The sequence below is a fragment of the Haliotis rubra genome, unplaced genomic scaffold (assembly GCF_003918875.1).
Source record: "Haliotis rubra isolate DU_JTF1 unplaced genomic scaffold, ASM391887v1 Scf243, whole genome shotgun sequence".
Taxonomy (NCBI): Eukaryota; Metazoa; Mollusca; class Gastropoda; order Lepetellida; family Haliotidae; genus Haliotis; species Haliotis rubra.
Genome location: NW_025766481.1, coordinates 536,659 through 560,487, shown reverse-complemented (window position 1 = coordinate 560,487; position 23,829 = coordinate 536,659). Strand labels below are relative to the sequence as shown.

The 23,829-nt window shown below is 42.2% G+C and overlaps 1 protein-coding gene across 3 annotated transcripts; it reads left to right on the top strand.

The window, feature by feature from the left end:
- LOC124278893 lies at nt 1–22,005 on the top strand. Of its 3 annotated transcripts, none has more exons than XM_046714695.1 (4): nt 1–125; nt 13,316–13,398; nt 17,934–18,138; nt 20,503–22,005. In XM_046714695.1, exons 1-4 carry the CDS (start codon nt 14–16, stop codon nt 21,093–21,095), a joined length of 993 nt encoding a protein of 330 aa, XP_046570651.1. In that variant the 5' UTR covers nt 1–13; the 3' UTR covers nt 21,096–22,005. The 3 variants fall into 3 exon arrangements, with proteins under 3 accessions (XP_046570651.1, XP_046570653.1, XP_046570652.1); XM_046714697.1 differs by lacking the exon at nt 1–125 and adding an exon at nt 3,973–4,078; XM_046714696.1 differs by lacking the exon at nt 1–125 and adding an exon at nt 9,037–9,123.
- The last annotated feature ends 1,824 nt before the right edge of the window (nt 22,006–23,829 follow it).

The window sequence follows — 23,829 nt, the reverse complement described above, 5'->3', positions numbered from 1 at the left end:
GCTGGTACTTCACATGTCAGGGAATTCCACTCAGTGTATTGCGACCGGCAACGTGATGACATGTTGTAGCGCTGTGATGTATATCTGGATAGTGGGATATATTCTGGAGATAACATTAGTTTCAGGTAAAACATCTTCATATATGTATTGTCTATCACTTGATCATATGTAAGTACTGTTCCATCGATGTTCTCATATTTTCAGCCTATATTTTACAGTCAATACGTCAATAGTCCTTCGTCAGCGTCCTTGGACAGAGCTAATTGCTTCTCTTTGTCTTCCACATTCAGCTGTACAGGCCATCTGTTTCCACTGTTAGTTATGGAATATTAAAATGAACGTATTTACATATTGTTAGCAATGGAGGAATAAGGCTGTATTTAGGGCGATCGACATTTGCGTGGCATATATGACATACATTGATTGAGTGTTCCACGGTACTTCCCGCTGTTGTACACGCCTTGTCGTACAGACCCTGAAGTAAATATATCCAAGAAAGCCCACGCAAGTCTAGAAAATGTGGCAAGTCTAGATTTCCTCAGCTTCAGGGTCTCTGAAAATGAAGAAAGTCTCAGGGCTCCTTTTCATTATATATATATATACAGTATACTATTTCAGTAAAATATGTTCATTTCAGAGACTATTTGTTAGTCTATACACGCCTCTAAGTGGACGTTCATCGATTGTCACCTTTAACGTTCAACATAACTGTATTCTATTTCCGAACCTCCCAAATTATCGAACACCGACGGCCTGCCCGGTCCGCTACATTATCTCAATACTTGAAGCATTAACATTTAAAACAGCGTTACGGTGGCGATTATGGAGCCCCACTGCTTTTACAGTACAGAATTAGGGTTGCCATATAACCTTTAATCGCTTTTTGAAGCATCGTTACGCTGGGAGAGGTCATGAACCCAGCTTTCAGGCGCTGTGCAGCAATGGAAATAGACGCTTTGTCTAACTATATTATTTTGAAAGGAACAAACAATTCGAAATCTATTGAAACTGAAAATGAGGCCCAGACTTGCTTCATAAAGGGTTGTTGTATGACAGCCAGGGTGGGCGGAATGGAAAACAGTATAGTTCGGGGACTCTGAGACAGAATACACGGAAAAGTTTACATATAGAAATGGCAAGTTTGTACCAATGATTAGCAAGACAACCCGGTGCCATGTCAAGCCAACCTCGATTACCCTGTGTATTCGATCTGCAGTCTCTTTCAATAGACACATAATACTTCGGATAATTGAGGGTGTAAGTCTAGATTAGTAAAGCACATTGTTTATGCTTTGACTTAAGACTGACAGAATGAATTAGCCGTTGATTTCAACAGAGAAGACCGCAGGATTTAAGGATTTGATTTATATATATACAGAAATATATAAGTGGCATCTTAGTATCCATGGTGGGAGTCAGTGGCATACATTACCGAGGTCGGGTCACTTGCCCTAGGGTATGTGGAACAGTCAATGCTTCATCAGTCTCTGGGGCAATCAGGTATTGATGAAGGCATTAGGACAGTTGATGACTTAATACCGTGACACACATTCCCACTTGAGACAGAAAGTGTTAATTGATGTGATTTGGTGACAATCAATAACATTTCACAGGCTATGGTGGGCGATGAACGAACGGCCGTCACACATGAAGATATATATTAATTGTCCTTTGTATTACGTTACCTAGACAACCCCTACGTCACGCACACACACGCACACACACGCACACGCACACGCAGATGACTAGCAAAAGAAAATGGAAGCGTTACAAGGAAGATGGCTAGCGAAGAAAATGAAAGAGTTACGTGGTAATAGCCTGTTCTTCAGAAGGAAATTAGTATGGCTAGAAGTAATATCTGGATATAAGACATGGAGTTTTGAAGGGGGGGGGGAGTTCAACCCCCTGAACCCCCCCTCTGGATCCGCCAATGTAAAGAACAACAATAATGTATTGAAAGCATGATTACTTCGTGGAAAGAAAGGTACCAGGAAGAGATTGCACAACTGAATTCGCGTCAACGTGGTGTTGCCTATCAGACACGTGTAACCAGGATGTTGTAAATCTTATGTATTTTGGGGTCAGGTTATACAAAGGTATGTTCTCTGATGCGTGTCCTGTGCATGTTGGGGCTGATATTGTGGCACAAAGTAGCTGACATAGCCGACAAATAACTCTCTGTAACGTTTCATGCCACTGGGATTGTTGTAGTTCACACGTCTCGGATCTCCTTTCCCAGAACACCCCTTGTGTGTGGGTTCATCCTATGATATACAGTCGTGTAGTTATAACGACAGGGGAAAACTGCTTGTGTTCAGTAGATTTCAAGCCGTCAGCTAACCACCGTGTCGGCCTTCAGTTGTAAGGCGAAACTGGTATCAGGCGGTGCAATTCATCGATAAACAGTGTGTGACTCTGTGAATGATAATGACATATATAGCTATTGCTGTAGAATTGTCGAGTGCGGCATTAAACAACAATCAAAGATGATGCACGATCCACAGCAGACGGCGCGAACAGACAGCCGTGCTGCAGGCTGGATCCCAGTTAGTGGTCATTGCGCCATTCGTTACCAACTCAGGCCATTCCCTGTTCTGAAGGTCACGTACGTCACCGCGCACGTTATAATATCGAGCTGATCCTATCGATACTGTTTTCCTTGTGAGACCTTCAATATAAGTGCACGTGGACTGCTGGATGTTTTGTTTCCAGGTATAGGACCACGTATAGCTTACCTTTCCCCAGCCTTAATATTAAGGGGTAAACCATTTGCAGCTGACTGATGTTGATTATGTTGTAATCCATAAATACAAGACTACTTCTAGCTAGCTGACTACACACGTACACTGATCAACCCGGATCCTGCCTGCAGCACGACTATCAGCGCGCGTTGTCTGCTTCCATTACGTAATAACATCGTGCATCATCTTTGTTTCTTGTTGACGCCGCACACAGCAACTGTACAGCTATAGCTAGTTATGACATTATCATTATTTCGCGTTCACGGACTCAAACACCTTTTTGTCGATGTCTTGCACCATCTGATACCAGCTTCGCCGTACACCTGGAGGCTTCTTGTGACACGGTGGCTAGGTGACTGCTTGAGGTCTAATGAAGACAAACCGTGCATAAACACGTTCCATTGGGGCCCTTGTGGAGGGTTACGTTATCTCTCACACAGTGTACATTGTCACAGACGTAGATTGTACATTGTCACAGACGTAGATTGTACATTGTCACAGACGTAGAGTGTACATTGTCACAGACGTAGAGCGTACATAGTCAAAGACGTAGACTGTACATTGTCACAGATGTAGATTGTACATTGTCACAGACGTAGAGCGTACATTGTCACAGACGTAGAGCGTACATTGTCACAGACGTAGATTGTACATTGTCACAGACGTAGAGCGTACATAGTCAAAGACGTAGACTGTACATTGTCACAGACGTAGAGTGTACATTGTCACAGACGTAGATCGTACATTGTCACAGACGTAGAGTGCACATTGTCACAGACGTAGAGCGTACATTGTCACAGACGTAGACTGTACATTGCCAAAGACGAAGTGTGTACATTGTCACAGACGTAGAGCGTACATTGTCACAGACGTAGACTGTACATTGTCAAAGACGTAGAGCGTATACATTGTATTGTCACACACGTAGAGTGTGCATTGACACAGACGTAGAGTGTACATTGTCACAGACGTAGAGCGTACATTGTCACCCTCTGTCACAGACGCAGAGTATACATTGTCACAGACGAAGTGTGTACATCGTCACAGACGTAGAGCGCGCATTGTATTGTCACAGACGTAGATCAATTTGGTTTGGCTGAAAACGCCTGTGCGTTTCTTTTTGCGAAGAGTGTATATCACGGAGCAGCACAGTGAGTATGCTCGGTGTATACCTGGTGCAAAACTATGTGAATATAATCGGGACCTGCTTGGTGCAATACTGTGTATATTTAGTCCATGCATGCTTGGCGCAGCAGTATGTATGTACACTTGGTGCATGACACGCTATACGCTCGGCACTCTTGAGTAAACTCGGAATATGGCTACTGTAGAACTATGTAAGTATACTCTATGATTTGGTAACAAAACATATTGTTTTGACATACCTATAGATACTGATATAAATTGTTAGCTTATGTGTCTCGGTGGTTCAGCCCTACATGTGTCACTGTGTTTACACCAGTGTGCGAAAGTGTTTCCAAGTTTTGCTAGCCAGTCGGGCTAGCTATGTCTGAAAGTTACTAGACCACAAAATATTTCACTAGACCGAAATTTGAATGTAGAAACTAAGCAAAAGATTACAGAAAGGTAAAATACCATCTTTTATCAAGCCATAATCTTGCATGAATTAAAAGTGTTTTATAACTTTACAAGTCGGAGAGAGTGATGTATTTACAAAATGACCCCACGAAAATTCACTAGCCAGTCGTGCCAGTGACTGCAGAGATTTACTGGCCGGACTCGATTTTGACTAGCCACGGGCTAGCGGGCCAGTGGCTATTTCGCACACTGGAACTTCACACACAGATCCCCTGGCTATACAAGGGTCAATGCTGGGTGCACTGCGACGTCATTCCTGCGGTTGATCTAGCTGGCTCCATTGGCACAGACTGATGTTTGTTAGCCCTCACCGCACGTGTTGATGTTGCCGCGGTGTCCATCTCACGTCCACACGTGACCCCCGTCTCAAGTTCAATGTCAGCAGCTAACCTTCACTGTGGTGTAAGTGTTTTATCACCTCCCAACAGTCAATGTTTGGGCAGCTCATCTTTAACTAGACACACCGGGAGTGTGTGGTTCATTGGCACATCTGGCTAGTATATGAGGTCAGGCAGTGTGAGGGCAATCAACATTGCCTCAATGTTAACACAAAACGCTATTGTCGGGGCGACAAGATGTCAGATGACATTATATGTAAACCTGTCGTTAATATTGTTATACAACATAACGACAACGTGTCGTGTATCCTATGTGTAACTAATACGTGTCCGATGATGTACCCTATGACAAGGCTAATGACTTCTATCATATTCTGTTATTCTATCATGTTTTTACCAAATACATCAATTACAGCCAAACGAATAAAATTGCCTTTCCACTAAAATCTTTCAGCCGGACATACTTTTCGTTTGCCTGACAGGCAGGATCTGTATATGTTTTCCAGGCTAAGATCAGTGAGAGAAGCAAGTAAAACAGCTAAAATTTTCATTTTCCCCAAAAATCATGTTTATTTCATTATGTGGATGTTTCTCCACTCCACTATCAACAGTATAATGTCACCTGTTGAGTTAAACATGCTTTTCACATGCAAATGTAGTCTCTTTGTTTGATTTCCCTTTTCTGGTCATCTGATGGATGTGTTCACTGTTTCCACGTGACTTCAGAAGGTACAGACATGTAATCCTACTGTCTGGAGGCCAACATAATTTTTATATGATATGCCCAGCTTTGAAACCAGTATGTTATTTGTTGTGTAGTGATTGCTGTCAATATGTATCGCAGTAAAATACACACAGACCCGGCGAAATGCTGGACACATGGTTCTATCAAACATTCAATATTGTCAAACTCCCCAATAACACCAAGACACGCGTCTTGAAAACAAACTTAGGAAGATGCTGATTTGGCTGCCATCCCAACTACATAACGATATGACTAGATCACTGATGTCTTGTATCTCAACTACATAACGATATGACTTGATCACTATGTCTTGTATCTCACCTAAATAACGATATGACTTGATCATTATGTCTTGTATCTCACCTACATAACGATATGACTTGATCATTATGTCTTGTATCTCACCTACATAACGATATGACTTGATCACTGATGTCTTGTATCTCACCTACATAACGATATGACTTGATCATTATGTCTTGTATCTCACCTACATAACGATATGACTTGATCATTATGTCTTGTATCTCACCTTCATAACGATATGACTTGATCATTATGTCTTGTATCTCAACTACATAACGATATGACTTAAACATTATGTCTTGTATCTCAACTACATAACGATATGACTTAAACATTATGTCTTGTATCTCACCTACATAACGATATGACTTGATCACTATGTCTTGTATCTCACCTACATAACGATATGACTTGATCACTATGTCTTGTATCTCAACTACATAACGATATGACTTAAACATTATGTCTTGTATCTCAACTACATAACGATATGACTTAAACATTATGTCTTGTATCTCAACTACATAACGAAATGACTTGATCACTGATGTCTTGTATCTCACCTACATAACGATATGACTTGATCACTATGTCTTGTATCTCACCTACATAACGATATGACTTGATCACTGATGTCTTGTATCTCACCTACATAACGATATGACTTGATCATTATGTCTTGTATCTCACCTACATAACGATATGACTTGATCATTATGTCTTGTATCTCACCTTCATAACGATATGACTTGATCATTATGTCTTGTATCTCAACTACATAACGATATGACTTAAACATTATGTCTTGTATCTCAACTACATAACGATATGACTTAAACATTATGTCTTGTATCTCACCTACATAACGATATGACTTGATCACTATGTCTTGTATCTCACCTACATAACGATATGACTTGATCACTATGTCTTGTATCTCAACTACATAACGATATGACTTGATCATTATGTCTTGTATCTCAACTACATAACGATATGACTTAAACATTATGTCTTGTATCTCAACTACATAACGAAATGACTTGATCACTGATGTCTTGTATCTCACCTACATAACGATATGACTTGATCACTATGTCTTGTATCTCACCTACATAACGATATGACTTGATCACTGATGTCTTGTATCTCACCTACATAACGATATGACTTGATCACTGATGTCTTGTATCTCAACTACATAACGATATGACTTGATCACTGATGTCTTGTATCTCACCTACATAACGATATGACTTGATCACTGATGTCTTGTATCTCACCTACATAACGATATGACTTGATCACTATGTCTTGTATCTCACCTACATAACGATATGACTTGATCACTGATGTCTTGTATCTCACCTACATAACGATATGACTTTGATCACTGATGTCTTGTATCTCACCTACATAACGATATGACTTGATCACTGTGTGTCTTGTATCTCACCTACATAACGATATGACTTGATCACTGATGTCTTGTATCTCACCTACATAACGATATGACTTGATCACTATGTCTTGTATCTCACCTACATAACGATATGACTTGATCACTATGTCTTGTATCTCACCTACATAACGATATGACTTGATCACTGATGTCTTGTATCTCACCTACATAACGATATGACTTGATCACTGATGTCTTGTATCTCACCTACATAACGATATGACTTGATCACTGATGTCTTGTATCTCAACTACATAACGATATGACTTGATCACTATGTCTTGTATCTCACCTACATAACGATATGACTTGATCACTATGTCTTGTATCTCAACTACATAACGATATTACTTGATCACTGATGTCTTGTATCTCACCTACATAACGATATGACTTGATCACTATGTCTTGTATCTCACCTACATAACGATATGACTTGATCACTATGTCTTGTATCTCAACTACATAACGATATGACTTGATCACTGATGTCTTGTATCTCACCTACATAACGATATGACTTGATCACTGATGTCTTGTATCCCAACTACATAACGATATGACTTGATCACTATGTCTTGTATCCCAACTACATAACGATATGACTTGATCACTATGTCTTGTATCTCACCTTCATAACGATATGACTTGATCACTGATGTCTTGTATCTCACCTACATAACGATATGACTTGATCACTATGTCTTGTATCTCAACTACATAACGATATGACTTGATCACTGATGTCTTGTATCTCACCTACATAACGATATGACTTGATCACTGATGTCTTGTATCCCAACTTCATAACGATATGACTTGATCAGGCATCAAATATATCACGATGGCCAGTATATTCCTCCAGTCCTGACGACTCAAATTCTTTCACCGGCTGAACTTAGTTCCGTATTTCAGTCTTTACAGATAATTGAACTCCAAAATTCAAATAATTGAATGAAGCTTTTACCCTGGACACCACTGCTGGATGAACTGGTAGCAAAGGTTTTCTCCAGTGAAATCTCCCGAACCATAGCGAACACTTCATTGTTAATATCTATCTGATTCGAAAGTAAATCATAATCTGATATTTACAAAGTACGTATATCCTATAATTTCCCTCCCCAATGTAACCTATGTTTTGGAATTCACTATCTTTTAGTTTCATAAAGCCTGTCAGTTTGGCCGTACATGGAAGACGCGACAATGGTGTACCTTAAATGACACCATGCCATTACGTCCAGTCTTTGAAGTCGTTATTCTGGGTCAGTAGGGTCCTGTGAAGTATTGTGGATAATGTGAGTCTAGTTATAGGTGAAGTGTCAACCTGGATCGTGCCCACCGACGGCTACCTGCAGCGCCAGTGTTCACAACACTGGGGGAGCGCCCACCTTATCTCTATATAAGGCTTAATAATTACTTATAACAATAAACGGGGAACCGTGGGTCTGCAAATAGACTAGTGCCTCCAGCTGTAGTCCACCCCATTCCACAGTCTCATATTCAGAGAGCTGATGGACTGACACGTGGTTAGACATGAATAGTCACAATGCAGGTATATCGACAAAACGAGCCCCTTTCATAAATCACTTCCTGGGCCTGGTGTCAGTCAAATCTTTATCTGCATCCCCTGGCATCGCTAAATAACTCACTGATTAATCATAGTTAAAGATGCTAGTATGACGCGGAAGAGGTTGGTCAGCTGTAGATCGTTGCAGCCCCGGGCTATCACAGACCCATATTACACGCCCCAGTGCACCCTTACCCGCTGGTATAGGGCCTGCGACAGTAGACGTGATTCAGACCTACCTACACCCGGGGAGCACCGTCACATCGTGCTGGATATATACTGTTGTGTATCTAGGTGGATGATCTGGTAGTTTGCTTGTTAGTGACTAGGAAAGCTGACAGACGATATGAACACAACTCCTACAGGTATGGTCTTAATAGTTGCTACACTGTAGTACTGGCGTATGGTCATCTATTGTTACATCATAATTCACATCTATGGATGCTGAGAAGCTGGTTCCGTTTTTATGACAAATATCATGTTTCGTGTTAATTATGTGCACGTGAGTGCTAGCTACTGTAATCAGAAGTGTTATAAGTCATAGGTTCAATATGAATCACACGTGGTATTAATGTGGTAGCGGGATTATCAGTAGTATCAAAGCCAAGTGTACACAAAAGTGAAAAGGTTGAAGACTCCTACCCGACACAAATAGTAAAACGACGATCGTTAACCAAGTAAGCTTGAGTCCAGGTATCACAGTGACAACCCCGAAGTGCGCCACCATCTCCAAGTCGGTCCAGGGGTCGGCTAATGTGTCGTGTATTAGAACCAATGTGTATATTTCCCCACATGTTACACTGCTCCAGATGTCTGTAACGTCCAGTGAGACGTGACTGTATGCTTGAAAGGCTACACTGATGTTAGCTCAACACGTGTCTCCACATAGCGATGTGTTGCTGTGCTGGGTTGCTGTGGGGATGCTCACTGGGTGCACTACGACCGTCTTTGCTAAACATCCCAGTCCAACCTGCAATATCTGCGTGATAACAGGGATTAGTATATCAGTGCTTGGGTTTAGTGTAGCAATGTAGTGGAGCTTTGTGTAGGATAACAATGTGGCAGCTTAGTATAGTATAACAGCTTAACTGAGCTTAGTATAGGATAACAATGTGAACGACCCTATAGATAACATCGTCACTGAGCTTAGTATAGGATATCATTGATTTGGCTAGATATACGTTAACACTGACTGAGCTGGATATACGTTAACACCGACTGAGCTGGATATACGTTAACACTGACTGAGCTGGATATACGTTAACACTGACTGAGCTGGATATACGTTAACACTGACTGAGCTGGATATACGTTAACACTGACTGAGCTGGATATACGTTAACACCGACTGAGCTGGATATACGTTAACACTGACTGAGCTGGATATACGTTAACACTGACTGAGCTGGATATACGTTCACACCGACTGAGCTGGATATACGTTAACACTGACTGAGCTGGATATACGTTAACACTGACTGAGCTGGATATACGTTAACACTGACTGAGCTGGATATACGTTAACACTGACTGAGCTGGATATACGTTAACACTGACTGAGCTGGATATACGTTAACACTGACTGAGCTGGATATACGTTAACACTGACTGAGCTGGATATACGTTAACACTGACTGAGCTGGATATACGTTAACACTGACTGAGCTGGATATACGTTAACACTGACTGAGCTGGATATACGTTAACACTGACTGAGCTGGGTATACGTTAACACTGACTGAGCTAGATATACGTCAACACTGACTGAGCTGGATATACGTCAACACTGACTGAGCTGGATATACGTTAACACCGACTGAGCTGGGTATACGTTAACACTGACTGAGCTGGGTATACGTTAACACTGACTGAGCTAGATATACGTTAACACCGACTGAGCTGGATATACGTTAACACTGACTGAGCTGGATATACGTTAACACTGACTGAGCTGGATATACGTTAACACTGACTGAGCTGGATATACGTTAACACCGACTGAGCTGGATATACGTTAACACTGACTGGAGCTGGATATATACGTTAACACTGACTGAGCTGGATATACGTTAACACTGACTGAGCTGGATATACGTTAACACTGAGACTGGATATGGGTATCGTTAACACACTGACTGAGCTGGATATACGTTAACACTGACTGAGCTGGATATACGTTAACACTGACTGAGCTGGATATACGTTAACACTGACTGAGCTGGATATACGTTAACACTGACTGAGCTGGATATACGTTAACACTGACTGAGCTGGATATACGTTAACACTGACTGAGCTGGGTATACGTTAACACTGACTGAGCTGGATATACGTTAACACTGACTGAGCTGGATATACGTTAACACCGACTGAGCTGGATATACGTTAACACTGACTGAGCTGGATATACGTTAACACCGACTGAGCTGGATATACGTTAACACTGACTGAGCTGGATATACGTTAACACTGACTGAGCTGGATATACGTTAACACTGACTGAGCTGGGTATACGTTAACACTGACTGAGCTAGATATACGTCAACACTGACTGAGCTGGATATACGTTAACACTGACTGAGCTGGATATACGTTAACACTGACTGAGCTGGATATACGTTAACACTGACTGAGCTGGATATACGTCAACACTGACTGAGCTGGGTATAAGTCAACACTGACTGAGCTGGGTATACGTTAACACCGACTGAGCTGGGTATACGTTAACACTGACTGAGCTGGATATACGTTAACACTGACTGAGCTGGATATACGTTAACACTGACTGAGCTGGATATACGTTAACACTGACTGAGCTGGGTATACGTCAACACTGACTGAGCTGGATATACGTTAACACTGACTGAGCTGGATATACGTTAACACTGACTGAGCTGGATATACGTTAACACTGACTGAGCTGGATATACGTTAACGTGAGCTGGATATACGTTAACACTGACTGAGCTGGATATACGTTAACACTGACTGAGCTGGATATACGTTAACACTGACTGAGCTGGATATACGTTAACACCGACTGAGCTGGATATACGTTAACACTGACTGAGCTGGATATACGTTAACACTGACTGAGCTGGATATACGTTAACACCGACTGAGCTGGATATACGTTAACACTGACTGAGATGGATATACGTTAACACTGACTGAGCTGGGTATACGTTAACACTGACTGAGCTGGATATACGTTAACACTGACTGAGCCTGAGCTGGATATACGTACTGACTGTGAGCTGGGCATACGTTAACACTGACTGAGCTGGATATACGTCAACACTGACTGAGCTGGATATACGTTAACACTGACTGAGCTGGATATACGTCAACACTGACTGAGCTGGATATACGTCAACACTGACTGAGCTGGATATACGTTAACACTGACTGAGCTGGATATACGTTAACACTGACTGAGCTGGATATACGTTAACACTGACTGAGCTGGATATACGTTAACACTGACTGAGCTGGATATACGTTAACACTGACTGAGCTGGATATACGTTAACACTGACTGAGCTGGATATACGTTAACACCGACTGAGCTGGATATACGTTAACACTGACTGAGATGGATATACGTTAACACTGACTGAGCTGGATATACGTTAACACCGACTGAGCTGGATATACGTTAACACTGACTGAGCTGGATATACGTTAACACTGACTGAGCTGGGTATACGTTAACACTGACTGAGCTGGATATACGTTAACACCGACTGAGCTGGATATACGTTAACACTGGCTAAGGTATGATGAATGATGGTGGTGTATAAACTGTATAACCTGTGTGATAACGTTGTATTTGTTTTTGTTTACACTATTGTTATTACGTATGTTTATTATAAAGGACTCAGTAATGCGTATGTTATAACGAACGTACTTCTGGTGACATGGCTAGGTCGTCAAAGCGGAACTACGATGTTATTACGAGCATTATAGTCTATTTGCGGTGAAAACGTACCGATGAATTTCACTTTAAACAAAAAAGTAAATCAAATAAAGGGAAATTAAGATTGCGAATCCTCACAATTTGACTTTGCCAATTGAACATTTAAATCTCAGAATTTTATTCAACTTAGGATAAAAGTTGTTTAACAAACGGTCATAGTTTCAAATCGCTCTTATTGGTTTGTATTACAAGGGGGTATGCACATTAAATGAAACTCCGGGAACATGTAGGGTTGGTCTAAGTTAACGCTCATCACGAACCGCACGTGCATTTGTTTTACTGTTACAACTACTGCGCTTACCCCCTTGTAATACAAACCAATAATAGCGACTTGAAACTATGATCGTTTGTTAAACAACTTTTATCCTAAGTTGAATAAAATTCTGTTTTCACTGCAAACAACAGACAAATACACCGCTAACAACTATACACATGCGGTGCGCAGTGCACAACATGACTGTATTCGGAACAAGGAACCCCTGCAACATCTTCCTGGTATCGAGGTGTAGCTTGGCTTAGCGCTGAATACATGAACGGCAACTAGTTCAGCTAACCATAGTTTCTTTTGTATGTTGCAGGCCAGTCTACGTGGACGGAATGGTTCAACACGGACACGCCCTACGACGGCACCGAGGAGGAGACGATCAGCAAAGTGAAACAGGTGAACTCCTTGCTCAGTGACGTGTGCACTGTGGTGTACTATTGTGTGTACCGTGTACCATGGTGTGTCATTGTGTGTACTGTGGTGTCACTGTGTGTACCTTGTTCAGTCATTGTGTGTACCTTGTTCAGTCATTGTGTGTACCATGTTCAGTCATTGTGTGTACCATGTTCAGTCATTGTGTGTACCTTGTTCAGTCATTGTGTGTACCTTGTTCAGTCATTGTGTGTACCATGTTCAATCATTGTGTGTACCATATGTACCGTGGTGTGTCACTGAGTGCACCATACTCAGTCACTGTGTGTATCGTTGTGTGTCATCGTGTGTGGGCCGTACTCGGTCACAGAGAGAGATGTAGACTTGACGATGACATTGACATACGAATGAAGTGATTAATCAAGTATTATGCATTATGATTTCATCCTAAATGTCGCGAGTTTTTGTGTAATTTAAATGCTTGTTATGAAGACAATTAGGACTAATAGTCGGTCTCCAGGCGGCCTGATGGGGTGTACAATTATCGTCCTAGTTTTGTTGCATGTACATGACGTGAGATTGTGCAATCACATGCCAGCCTTGAAGGTGCAGCTGTGGAGTGCATGCTTTCACCGGTCCCGATATTTCCTGGTGGGCGGGCTTCGTTGTTATTTGTTTTACCGAACTATTTTAAATTTGAGTTTCAAATTAATCTTTAAGATGGAATTCCAACCTATAAAACCTAAGTCCTGCCAGAAATGGCACGTGGCTATTCTGGGGAGCATTACTTAGTTAAAAGCAATATTAAGTTGATGTTTCCCCATGTGGCACGTGTCGAGATGACAACGTCTTTCACATCGTTGTTTCGGTGTCAGGCGGACATCGTGGTGACCGGCATGTTATCCTGGTATAATTATGTAACTCGTTGTGATGACTTCAGGGTTGTTTAGACCGTATTATGTTGACAACGTCTTTCACATCGTTTACCCTGAACTATAAACGACATGGTCGAAACAATTATAATAAACCTTCTAAAATGCAGTGCTAATAATGTCTTAATTTAAGGTAGAAAACCGACGTTGCGGCCTAAATTAAGAATGCTCGCACAGGGCTAACTCTTTGACACCTTCAGCTGGTACAATCAACCTGACAACGTGGTGTAAACATATCAGCGTGTCACGGGGTGAAGCTGAGTAGTCAAGCGTTATGTCGTAAATACTGGTATAATTATGTAACTCGTTGTGACATTGACTTCAAGAAGGTGCAACTTCTGTATATACTACCCGTCGCTTACATCAAAAAATGGTTTAGACTCACTTGGCGCAAGCACGTCATTCTTGTTACGTCATCAAAAACTATACCTTTATTGTCTGATATATATATATATGTGGTTACATCGAAGATGAACTTCTCCCCTAACTTGGGGGAACTAACTGCAAACCTTATGCAGATGAATTGCACGAGGGCCATGTATCAGATTGTTGAAAAGCATGTGCAAATATCGTGCATGTGAACAGCTGCGTTTTGGTGTAAAATTTTGTTAAGAATTCGCCAATTTTCACTGAGTTTCATCATTTATTGAACTCATGACAACAATCTTTTCAACGTTACGGATTTGTTTCACAATACATCAGTTCATGTGTAAACAGTACCTTTAAACAGTATGGAATATTTTGCAAAATCTAGTTTAGAACAGTTGACTGAAGTAAGTGACTAAATTTACACTAGTGAGTCTAAACTTTTGATGGGTAGTATAGATATACAGTGCAACCTCTACGCAGCACCCAGCATATACTACTCTGTCAAATATTTCACTACGGATCTTCTTTTTGTATAAAAACCTGTTAACAATCATGCATTATTTGGATGTTGTCAGCAAACTTTCACCCATAAGACGCGTATTTAGCCAGAAATTAATATGATCACAATCCCGCTTTAGAAATCAAGCCGTCCAGTCATTTAGCTGCCTCTCATGACAAACACATCGATTCGGACGTGTAGTTAGTGTAATAGTGACGAGTACTTAGTGTAATTGTGACGTGTAGTTAGTGTAATAGTGACGTGTAGTTAGTGTAATTGTGACGTGTAGTAAGTGTAATTGTGACGTGTAGTAAGTGTAATTGTGACGTGTAGTTAGTGTAATAGTGACGTGTAGTAAGTGTAATTGTGACGTGTAGTTAGTGTAATTGTGACGTGTAGCTAGTGTAATTGTAATTGTGACGTGCAGTAAGTGTAATTGTGACGTGTAGTTAGTGTAATTGTGACGTGTAGTTAGTGTAATTGTGACGTGTAGTAAGTGTAATAGTGACGTGTAGTTAGTGTAATTGTGACGTGTAGTTAGTGTAATTGTGACGTGTAGTTAGTGTAATTGTGACGTGTAGTTAGTGTAATTGTGACGTGTAGTTAGTGTAATTGTGACGTGTAGTTAGTGTAATTGTGACGTGTAGAAAGTGTAATTGTGACGTGTAGTTAGTGTAATTGTGACGTGTAGTTAGTGTAATTGTGACGTATAGTATAGTATGACCAGAAATTATAGAGAGTTTTAGGAATAAGTTTAATTGGATTTCTAGTATAAACAACCTTGACCAGCTATCAAGTGCTTGGTTTCATTCAAGAGAGACAACTCCGTTAATCCTTTTTCATTAGTTTGTGAAGAGTTACCCCCCTTTGTTTACTTGTTAGCAGACGACATTTTCAGTGATCCTCAGTATGGATGATTTAGAGATGAGGAAGTTGATTTTAGAGTATTATAACAAGGACATCAGATCAGTTAAAGCGATTTCAAGTAGAACAGGCATCCCTTTGTCCACTGTTTATCGTGTTTTAAAAATATTGCAAATGGATATGGCATTGAGCACCAGGGAGGCGCAGGTAGGGACAGAAAATTGACTGTCGGTGACAGGAGGCGGCTTGGTATTCTTGTTTCTAAAAAGAAACGAAGGAGTTTAGAAAACGTAAGGCTGGATAGGATTGATAGAGGAACTGTGGCTGTCTGTAAGGAGACAATTAGAACTGAGCTGCATGCAGAAAAGTCGAGGAATTCCATCACCGATCATGAAACCTGAACAAAAGGAGAGAAGGTTGAACTGGTGCTTACATCATAGAAATTTTAACTGGGACAATGTGATTTTCTCAGATGAAAGTTCTGTGTGGCTGTTTCCTAATACACTGAAATTCTGGACCAAACAAACTGAAAAACCTTTGTATCAGCGCCCAAAGTACAGTCCGAAATTTAACGTTTTGGGTGGCATATCTGTGTTAGGGGCAACTGTGTATTTGAAGGGAATATGAACAGTGAGCGGTACACAGATATTCTCGAGGGACATTTACTTCCATCTGCTCACGTGTTCTATGGAAATTTTTGGATTTTCCAGCAGGACAACGACCCAAAACATCGTTCAAAGCATTCACAGGCCTGGTTTCGGACCCAAAATATGACATTATTAGATTGGCCAAGCTATAGCCCTGACCTAAATCCAAATGAAAATGTTTGGGGACTTATGAAGGAAAGTGTCAATTAGAAAGATCTGACAAATATTGCTGAAATGAAAGAAGAGGGGGTCCGATATTGGGACAGCATGGACCACGACTTTCTAACTTCTTTGATCAGTAGTATGCCCCGCCGCATTGAAGCCTGCATTGCTGCCCTTGGTGACTTGACAAAATACTAACTGTTCACCTGTCTTTGAATCTGGAGTTATGTTTTGCTAATATTCACATTAATACGTGAGTAATGAGTAAAAAAATATACAAATTTACAATTTTACAATAATATTTACAATAATTTCTGGTTGTACTATAAGTGTAATTTGTGACGTGTAGTTAGTGTAATTGTGACGTGTAGTAAGTGTAGTTGTACGTGTAGTTAGAAGGACATAACGCCCGGGTTGTCGCCCATGTGTATAATGATGTTGAGGGATTGTGTGACAGTTTCGCTCCTGTGTGTGATGTTTAATGTAGACATGTTCGGACCAGCCTGCTTAGTTGTGTACGCTCAGATGCAGTTCCACTACGATTGTGTTTTAAATGAGAACCTGTATTTGTAGTCCTATATATTTCTCTTGGCAATACAGATGCAAGTATGCAGAGTCCGGAATGAGGCTTACACCACGTCTCTATTGACGATGACAAACCGTACGATGGATGGTTGTAACAACCATACACAGCCATGTTATTTTAATTAAGCTGACATTGGACATATTCTGTATACGTTAATGGTGTTGAGGACGTAATGAGTTGTAGTTGGAGCATATATACAGATGCGAGAAACAGATCTACTATCAGTGTATGAAATACGCCAAAAACCCAGCAAGACATCAGGGCTGGTAACTTCAAAATGTTACCAGTCCAAAATGGATTTAACCAGACCAGACACCAAGATATGGTGAATTTACTCAGATGTACGAAACATTTAAAATTTTCACCAGACCATCGGGCTGGCTAGACTATATGTAGACAATATGTACCTCTTCCTGTCCCGGCAGCAGCCCCAGACGATTACCTGGCACATTTACATGTACAAAACTATGTGATTATTTAATGAGTATATTTCCCAACAGACATACGAGACCCTGTGTCCGAGCGGGTCAGTAGCAGAGGCGGAGTGTCGAGCGGTGGGGACGGCCTTCACCTTCAAGAACAGATGGACGTTCTCCGGCAATATCCTTCACGTTCCCTGTAACGCCACTGGTCTGGTGTGTCGGGACCGCGACCAGCCGGGGACAGTTTTCTGTAGTGACTATGAGATCCGATACTTATGCCAAGGTGAGTAGTACCTAGCACCTGTACTCTTATAACCAACTCGTCACACAGTGTCCTGCCTAATGTCTGGGGCATGTCATCAGAGTGCACCCACACCAGTATTGTGATTGAAGCATGTTACAACATTGCTGTAAGAGAGACCGCAAGTTCACCTAACCATTTCCTGGCTTTTGTTTTGTGCAGGGAGAATAGAAGACGATGTAGATTATCCCTGTTTTGTGTAACTAAAACATTTCCCAGTGCGAATAGGCTTACAAATAACTGCTAGAATGATCTCCATCATGAAGGCTGAAGGACTTCAGCTGTACTTGCCAGAGCTATCTGTAACCGGAGCCCTATGTCACTCTAATGGTTAACGACATGCCAAATGTAATGATATGACTACCAACAACCACTGCAATAATATAACTAGGAACAAGCACAGACTGTCGGCATTGAGAATTTTATTACACTGTTGAACATCTGTGGCAACTGTTGTCATGGCAACTACGATCAATAATGCGAAATATACGATTTATTATTCTTTTAGGACCATGTCCCTGGAAAAGTGGGTTTTATAGTCACAATACATATATTTACACATGGCCGACTTTAGTGTGTGATGTACAACGTTACACTGATGGCGCGGAATAGTTGCTGTAAAGTGTTAGAAAGGAAACGAGAATTGTAACAAGTAAAATAGATCCTGGATCAATACATTTGTACAAGTGCAAGTACTGTGTACAGTGACAGGCATAGGTAAAGGCAGGTGCGTGCTTGCGTGACGCATAATCGTAGATCAGATTGTGTTTTCAGTGGGGCTGATTCACGCTACAGTATATCCCACCCTTAGTTCTGTCAGATCCATCGTTACTTTGTAGGGTTATGTGCTGTTGGGGTGTGATGGGGGTACATAAACCTGAGATCACTGAAAGTGAAAAGTAATTTATCATCCCAAACTGTGTTCCACAGGAGATGTTGCTTGTGTGAGATCAAACGATATCTCCTAGGAGATATCGTTTTGACAGTAGATTTTGTACGATGCCCAAACAATGCTATGACGTCATGAACTTGATGACGTCACAATGCTATGACATCGCTGCACTGCTAATCTAATGGCAGTACTGTGTTCAGAGATGTACATTTTTCACTGAAAGCTAAAGAAGAGTGAGTTTTGATGATAAATAGAATCTCACCCTGGTGTCTTCTGATATCAAATATATCAACACTCGGCAAGCCTCGGATATTTGTAACTTTATCAACTCGTACTGATAATATCAACAGACAGTCGGATGAGATTCTCTATCTATCTGAAGTGGAAAGCTGGTGGAAAGAACAAATACTCAGAGTACAATTAGATGAAAATCGGCCTCTGAATATGAATATGGATTGCGCCTGTTGATATAATTACTGGGTCACAGAAAGCATTCCTTGTCACGATAAAACCCCAGACTGTTACTTAAACAATTACTGGGGTGTTGTTGTTGAAAGAGATGCGTGGGCTCCCTGCACGTGTTGATGAAGTAGATGCGTGTCCCCTCCCTCTGTATATGGCTGTGTCAGACATCGAAACCTACACAACAAACCTTGACATTACACATCAACCATATATTACACGTTGAACAACGTGATTACGTAGAAGACGTTGAGATTACAGGACAGACGTTATGGTCACACACAGAGAGTGAGATTGTCGGCCTTCGGGGATGACGCATCTGAGAAATCTAGATGTTCATCTTTTTAATGTTCAACACATTAAGTCTAGAGATTACACATACATTAGTGTTAAACGTCAGTTTACAGGTCAACCATTCAGGCGATGCATCATACAATGGCGTCACATTATTGGTTTCGAGGTCACCTTAATGTCTTGGTGATCACGTCATACCGAGAGCTCCTCCCAACGCAGTAGCGTGCCCTACTGCCTAGTGTTACTAGTGTTAGGTTAGAAGATGCAACATCTACTCATCATGTGTCGGAGTCTGTAGGCCGCTTTGTCGTTCGTGCTAGCGGAATTAGTTCTGGAGGCAGGCACATAGTGACCCGGGTTTATGTCCGACCTGTTTTCAATAACGCCATCTAGCATTTCCAGGAATCTGCACGTTTATGTCTTACAAATTCAATGTGTCATATCTGCCCTACGGTGAACTATTCGGAATTTTACATGGTACAATTTGAGTGATGTAGGTGTTAACTTTAATCCTCAATGGAAAAGATATTTGAAGTAAAAACGCAATCAGGTATTATGCGAATACCGGCAGCGATGTTATAAAATGAAAATTCCTACGGAAGTGTTGACTCAAGACATACGTATGTAATCAAGTCCTCATTTTGATTTAAACGTTTGTGATCCTGAGGCGCTCTAACATTTCATGATATCTATTCCAGATGACGATGACGTCCCCGTGTACGATGGAGGGTTCATCGCAATGGCTGCCGGTCTCTCTGTCATCGTGCCGCTCATCTGTGTGCTTATTGTCCAGCTGAAAAGGGCGAAGGCAGAGCGTCTCAGACAGGAAAACGCGTCGCCGGGTACGACAAGTGCAGACAGCGCCACTCCCTCACGTTACCTGGAGCCACCACCCACCTACGAGCAACTGTTCGGAGAAAGTGGAATGTTAGAGAGATACGACAGTACGACGGGCCTCCTGGATGACAGCAGCAACCCTCACAGCCGGGTGTCCATTTCCAGTGTGGAGAGCCAATCAGATTTGTCTATTTCTACCATATCCGGTGAGATCATAGAAGACCGTCCAATCAGGTCATCGGGTGTGGATAACCCGGCAATGGACAGGATAGACATCGAAGTTGAGACAACGTTTGGACCCAGACGCTTCCGAGGGATGCATGTATCACTGCACGACTTATTCAGTTACAATGATCCGAATGTCACGACACCGCCCCCGACATACAACGAAGCTCTTGAAATATTAAAGATGATACCGTCCTCCAGCGGGAAAATATCGCCAATTCAAACGTGAGATTCCAGTCAACTCAATGCATAAATCCCGGTGCTTCGCGTGTTTCTGGTGGCCAATTGCCTTCTTGTCAAACATGCCAGGTTTGAAGGTGAAGGTCATCCTCTCAGGTTTGTGTTCTTGTAAGTATCCACAAACGCTTGTTTTGCCATGTTGGACGGGTACTGCAGGAATGATATCCATAACCAGTAGACACATGAACCGCATACCTTGGACATCTGACCCCGCCGTGTGCCACCCCTGTCAAGGGGACGGATGAGGTGCTAGGGCAACTGTGAAATCAAAGAACTTCCACCAGGGCACTGAACGAATAGAGGGGTTGTGTGAACATGAGTGAAAATGAACAATTTAAATACCAAACCAAAGATGTGTGTTACGATTGGATGTGTGATTCATATGCGACCTATTATATGTGACATTGTTTTCAAGTACATAATGTGTCGTCAGCGAGTGCACCTGACACAATCCCCTGTCAACCCTGTCACAGTTTGGCAGTGCAGCAGAGCAGTGATGGTGACGGCAGCTCGCGGGTTGGCAAGCCCACACTAATGGGCCAAACTGTGGGTTGCACAGGGTGGACATCAAACGGCACATTTTATCGATTTATAACAAACTATGACTGTTCGTACCAAAGTCCAAGTATTGACGTAAATGGGCACTTTGTTAGATGTGTGCATGGCCATATTGTGTACAATTACCACACTTGTCTTCCACTTGCGTGTTATTCACCATGGGCTCATCTGCGTTACTGGTCAGGTGGGACTTGCTTTAAAGGTCGACTGCCGGGCCGCGAGGTCACGTTATTCCATGCCTTTGTTGATACTGTATACAATGAATGTCTCCAATGTCTCCGGCTGTGTAAATCCTAACTTATTTATTTACTGTCATGAATAAAGTATTATTGAATATATAAGTATAACAACACTATCTGAGTGAAAACAACATTATCTCACACACCAACACCGTGATAACAACACTATCGGACACTTACATCGTGATAACACTATCATCGGGCACACCACATCATGATAACACCATCATCGGGCACGCCAACACCGTGATAACACCATCATCGGGCACACCACATCATGATAACACCATCATCGGGCACGCCAACACCGTGATAACAGCATCAACGGGCAGACCAGCATCATGATAACACCATCATCGGGCACACTAACACCGTGATAACACTGTCATCGGGCAGACTAACACTGTGATAACACCATCATCGGGCAGACTAACACCATGATAACACCATCATCGGGCACACTAACACCATGATAACACCATCAGCGGGCACACCAACACCATGATAACACCATCAGCGGGCACACCACATCATGATAACACCATCAGCGGGTACACCAACACCATGATAACACTATCAGCAGGCACACCACATCATGATAACACCATCATCGGGCACGCCAACACCGTGATAACACCATCATCGGGCACACCACATCATGATAACACCATCATCGGGCATGCCAACACCGTGATAACACCATCATCGGGCAACATCGTGATAACACCATCATCGGGCACACTAACACCGTGATAACACCATCATCGGGCAGACTAACATCGGGCAACACCATCATCGGGCAGACTAACACATAACACCATCATCGGGCAGACTAACACCGTGATAACACAATCATCGGGCATTATAACACCATCATCGGGCAGACTAACACCGTGATAACACCATCATCGGGCAGAACAACACCGTGATAACACCATCATCGGCAGACTAACATAACACCGCATGATAACACCATCATCGGGCACACTAACACCGTGATAACATAACACCATCATCGGGCAGACTAACACCATGATAACACCATCATCGGGCAACACCGTGGGCACACTAACACCGTGATAACACCATCATCGGGCAGACTAACACCGTGATAACACCATCATCGGGCACACTAACACCGTGATAACACCATCATCGGGCAGACTAACACCGTGATAACACCATCATCGGGCACACCAACACACTCACGCACGTGATAACACCATCATCGGGCAGACATAACACCATCATCGGGCACCCAACATCGTGATAACACCATCATCGGGCACACCAACACCGTGATAACACCATCATCGGGCAGACTAACACCGTGATAACACCATCATCGGGCACACCACATCATGATAACACCATCATCGGGCACACCAACACCGTGATAACACCATCATCGGGCACACTAACACCGTGATAACACCATCATCGGGCACGCCAACACCGTGATAACTCCATCACCGGGCAGACCAGCATCATGATAACACTATCATCGGACACACTAACACCGTGATAACACCATCATCGGGCAACACACCAACACCGTGCACGCCAACACCGTGATAACACCATCACCGGGCAGACCAGTATCATGATAACACCATCATCGGACACACTAACACCGTGATAACACCATCATCGGGCACACTAACACCGTGATAACACTGTCATCGGACACACTAACACAGTGATAACACCGGACAGACCAACATCATGATAACAACACTGTTAGGCACACCTATGTTATACACATCGGACCAACATCGGAAATCAATAAACTTGTCACCAATGTTACGCTAACCACAAGATGAACGTCTTGGACCTCGTGTACTCTGTCACTGTCAGCATTCACAGTTGTCGACAACAGATGTGTCCTGCTCCAGGTCCTCGCCTGCCCTCACACGGCCATTCGGT

Excerpts from the sequence above, each read along its gene's own strand:
- LOC124278893 (XM_046714695.1), top strand. The coding sequence starts at position 14 with ATGTCAGGGAATTCCACTCAGTGTATTGCGACCGGCAACGTGATGACA. Across the intron at positions 126-13,315 it reads GGAGATAACATTAGTTTCAG|GCCAGTCTACGTGGACGGAA; the intron begins GTAAAACATCTT and ends TGTATGTTGCAG. Across the intron at positions 13,399-17,933 it reads CGATCAGCAAAGTGAAACAG|ACATACGAGACCCTGTGTCC; the intron begins GTGAACTCCTTG and ends ATTTCCCAACAG.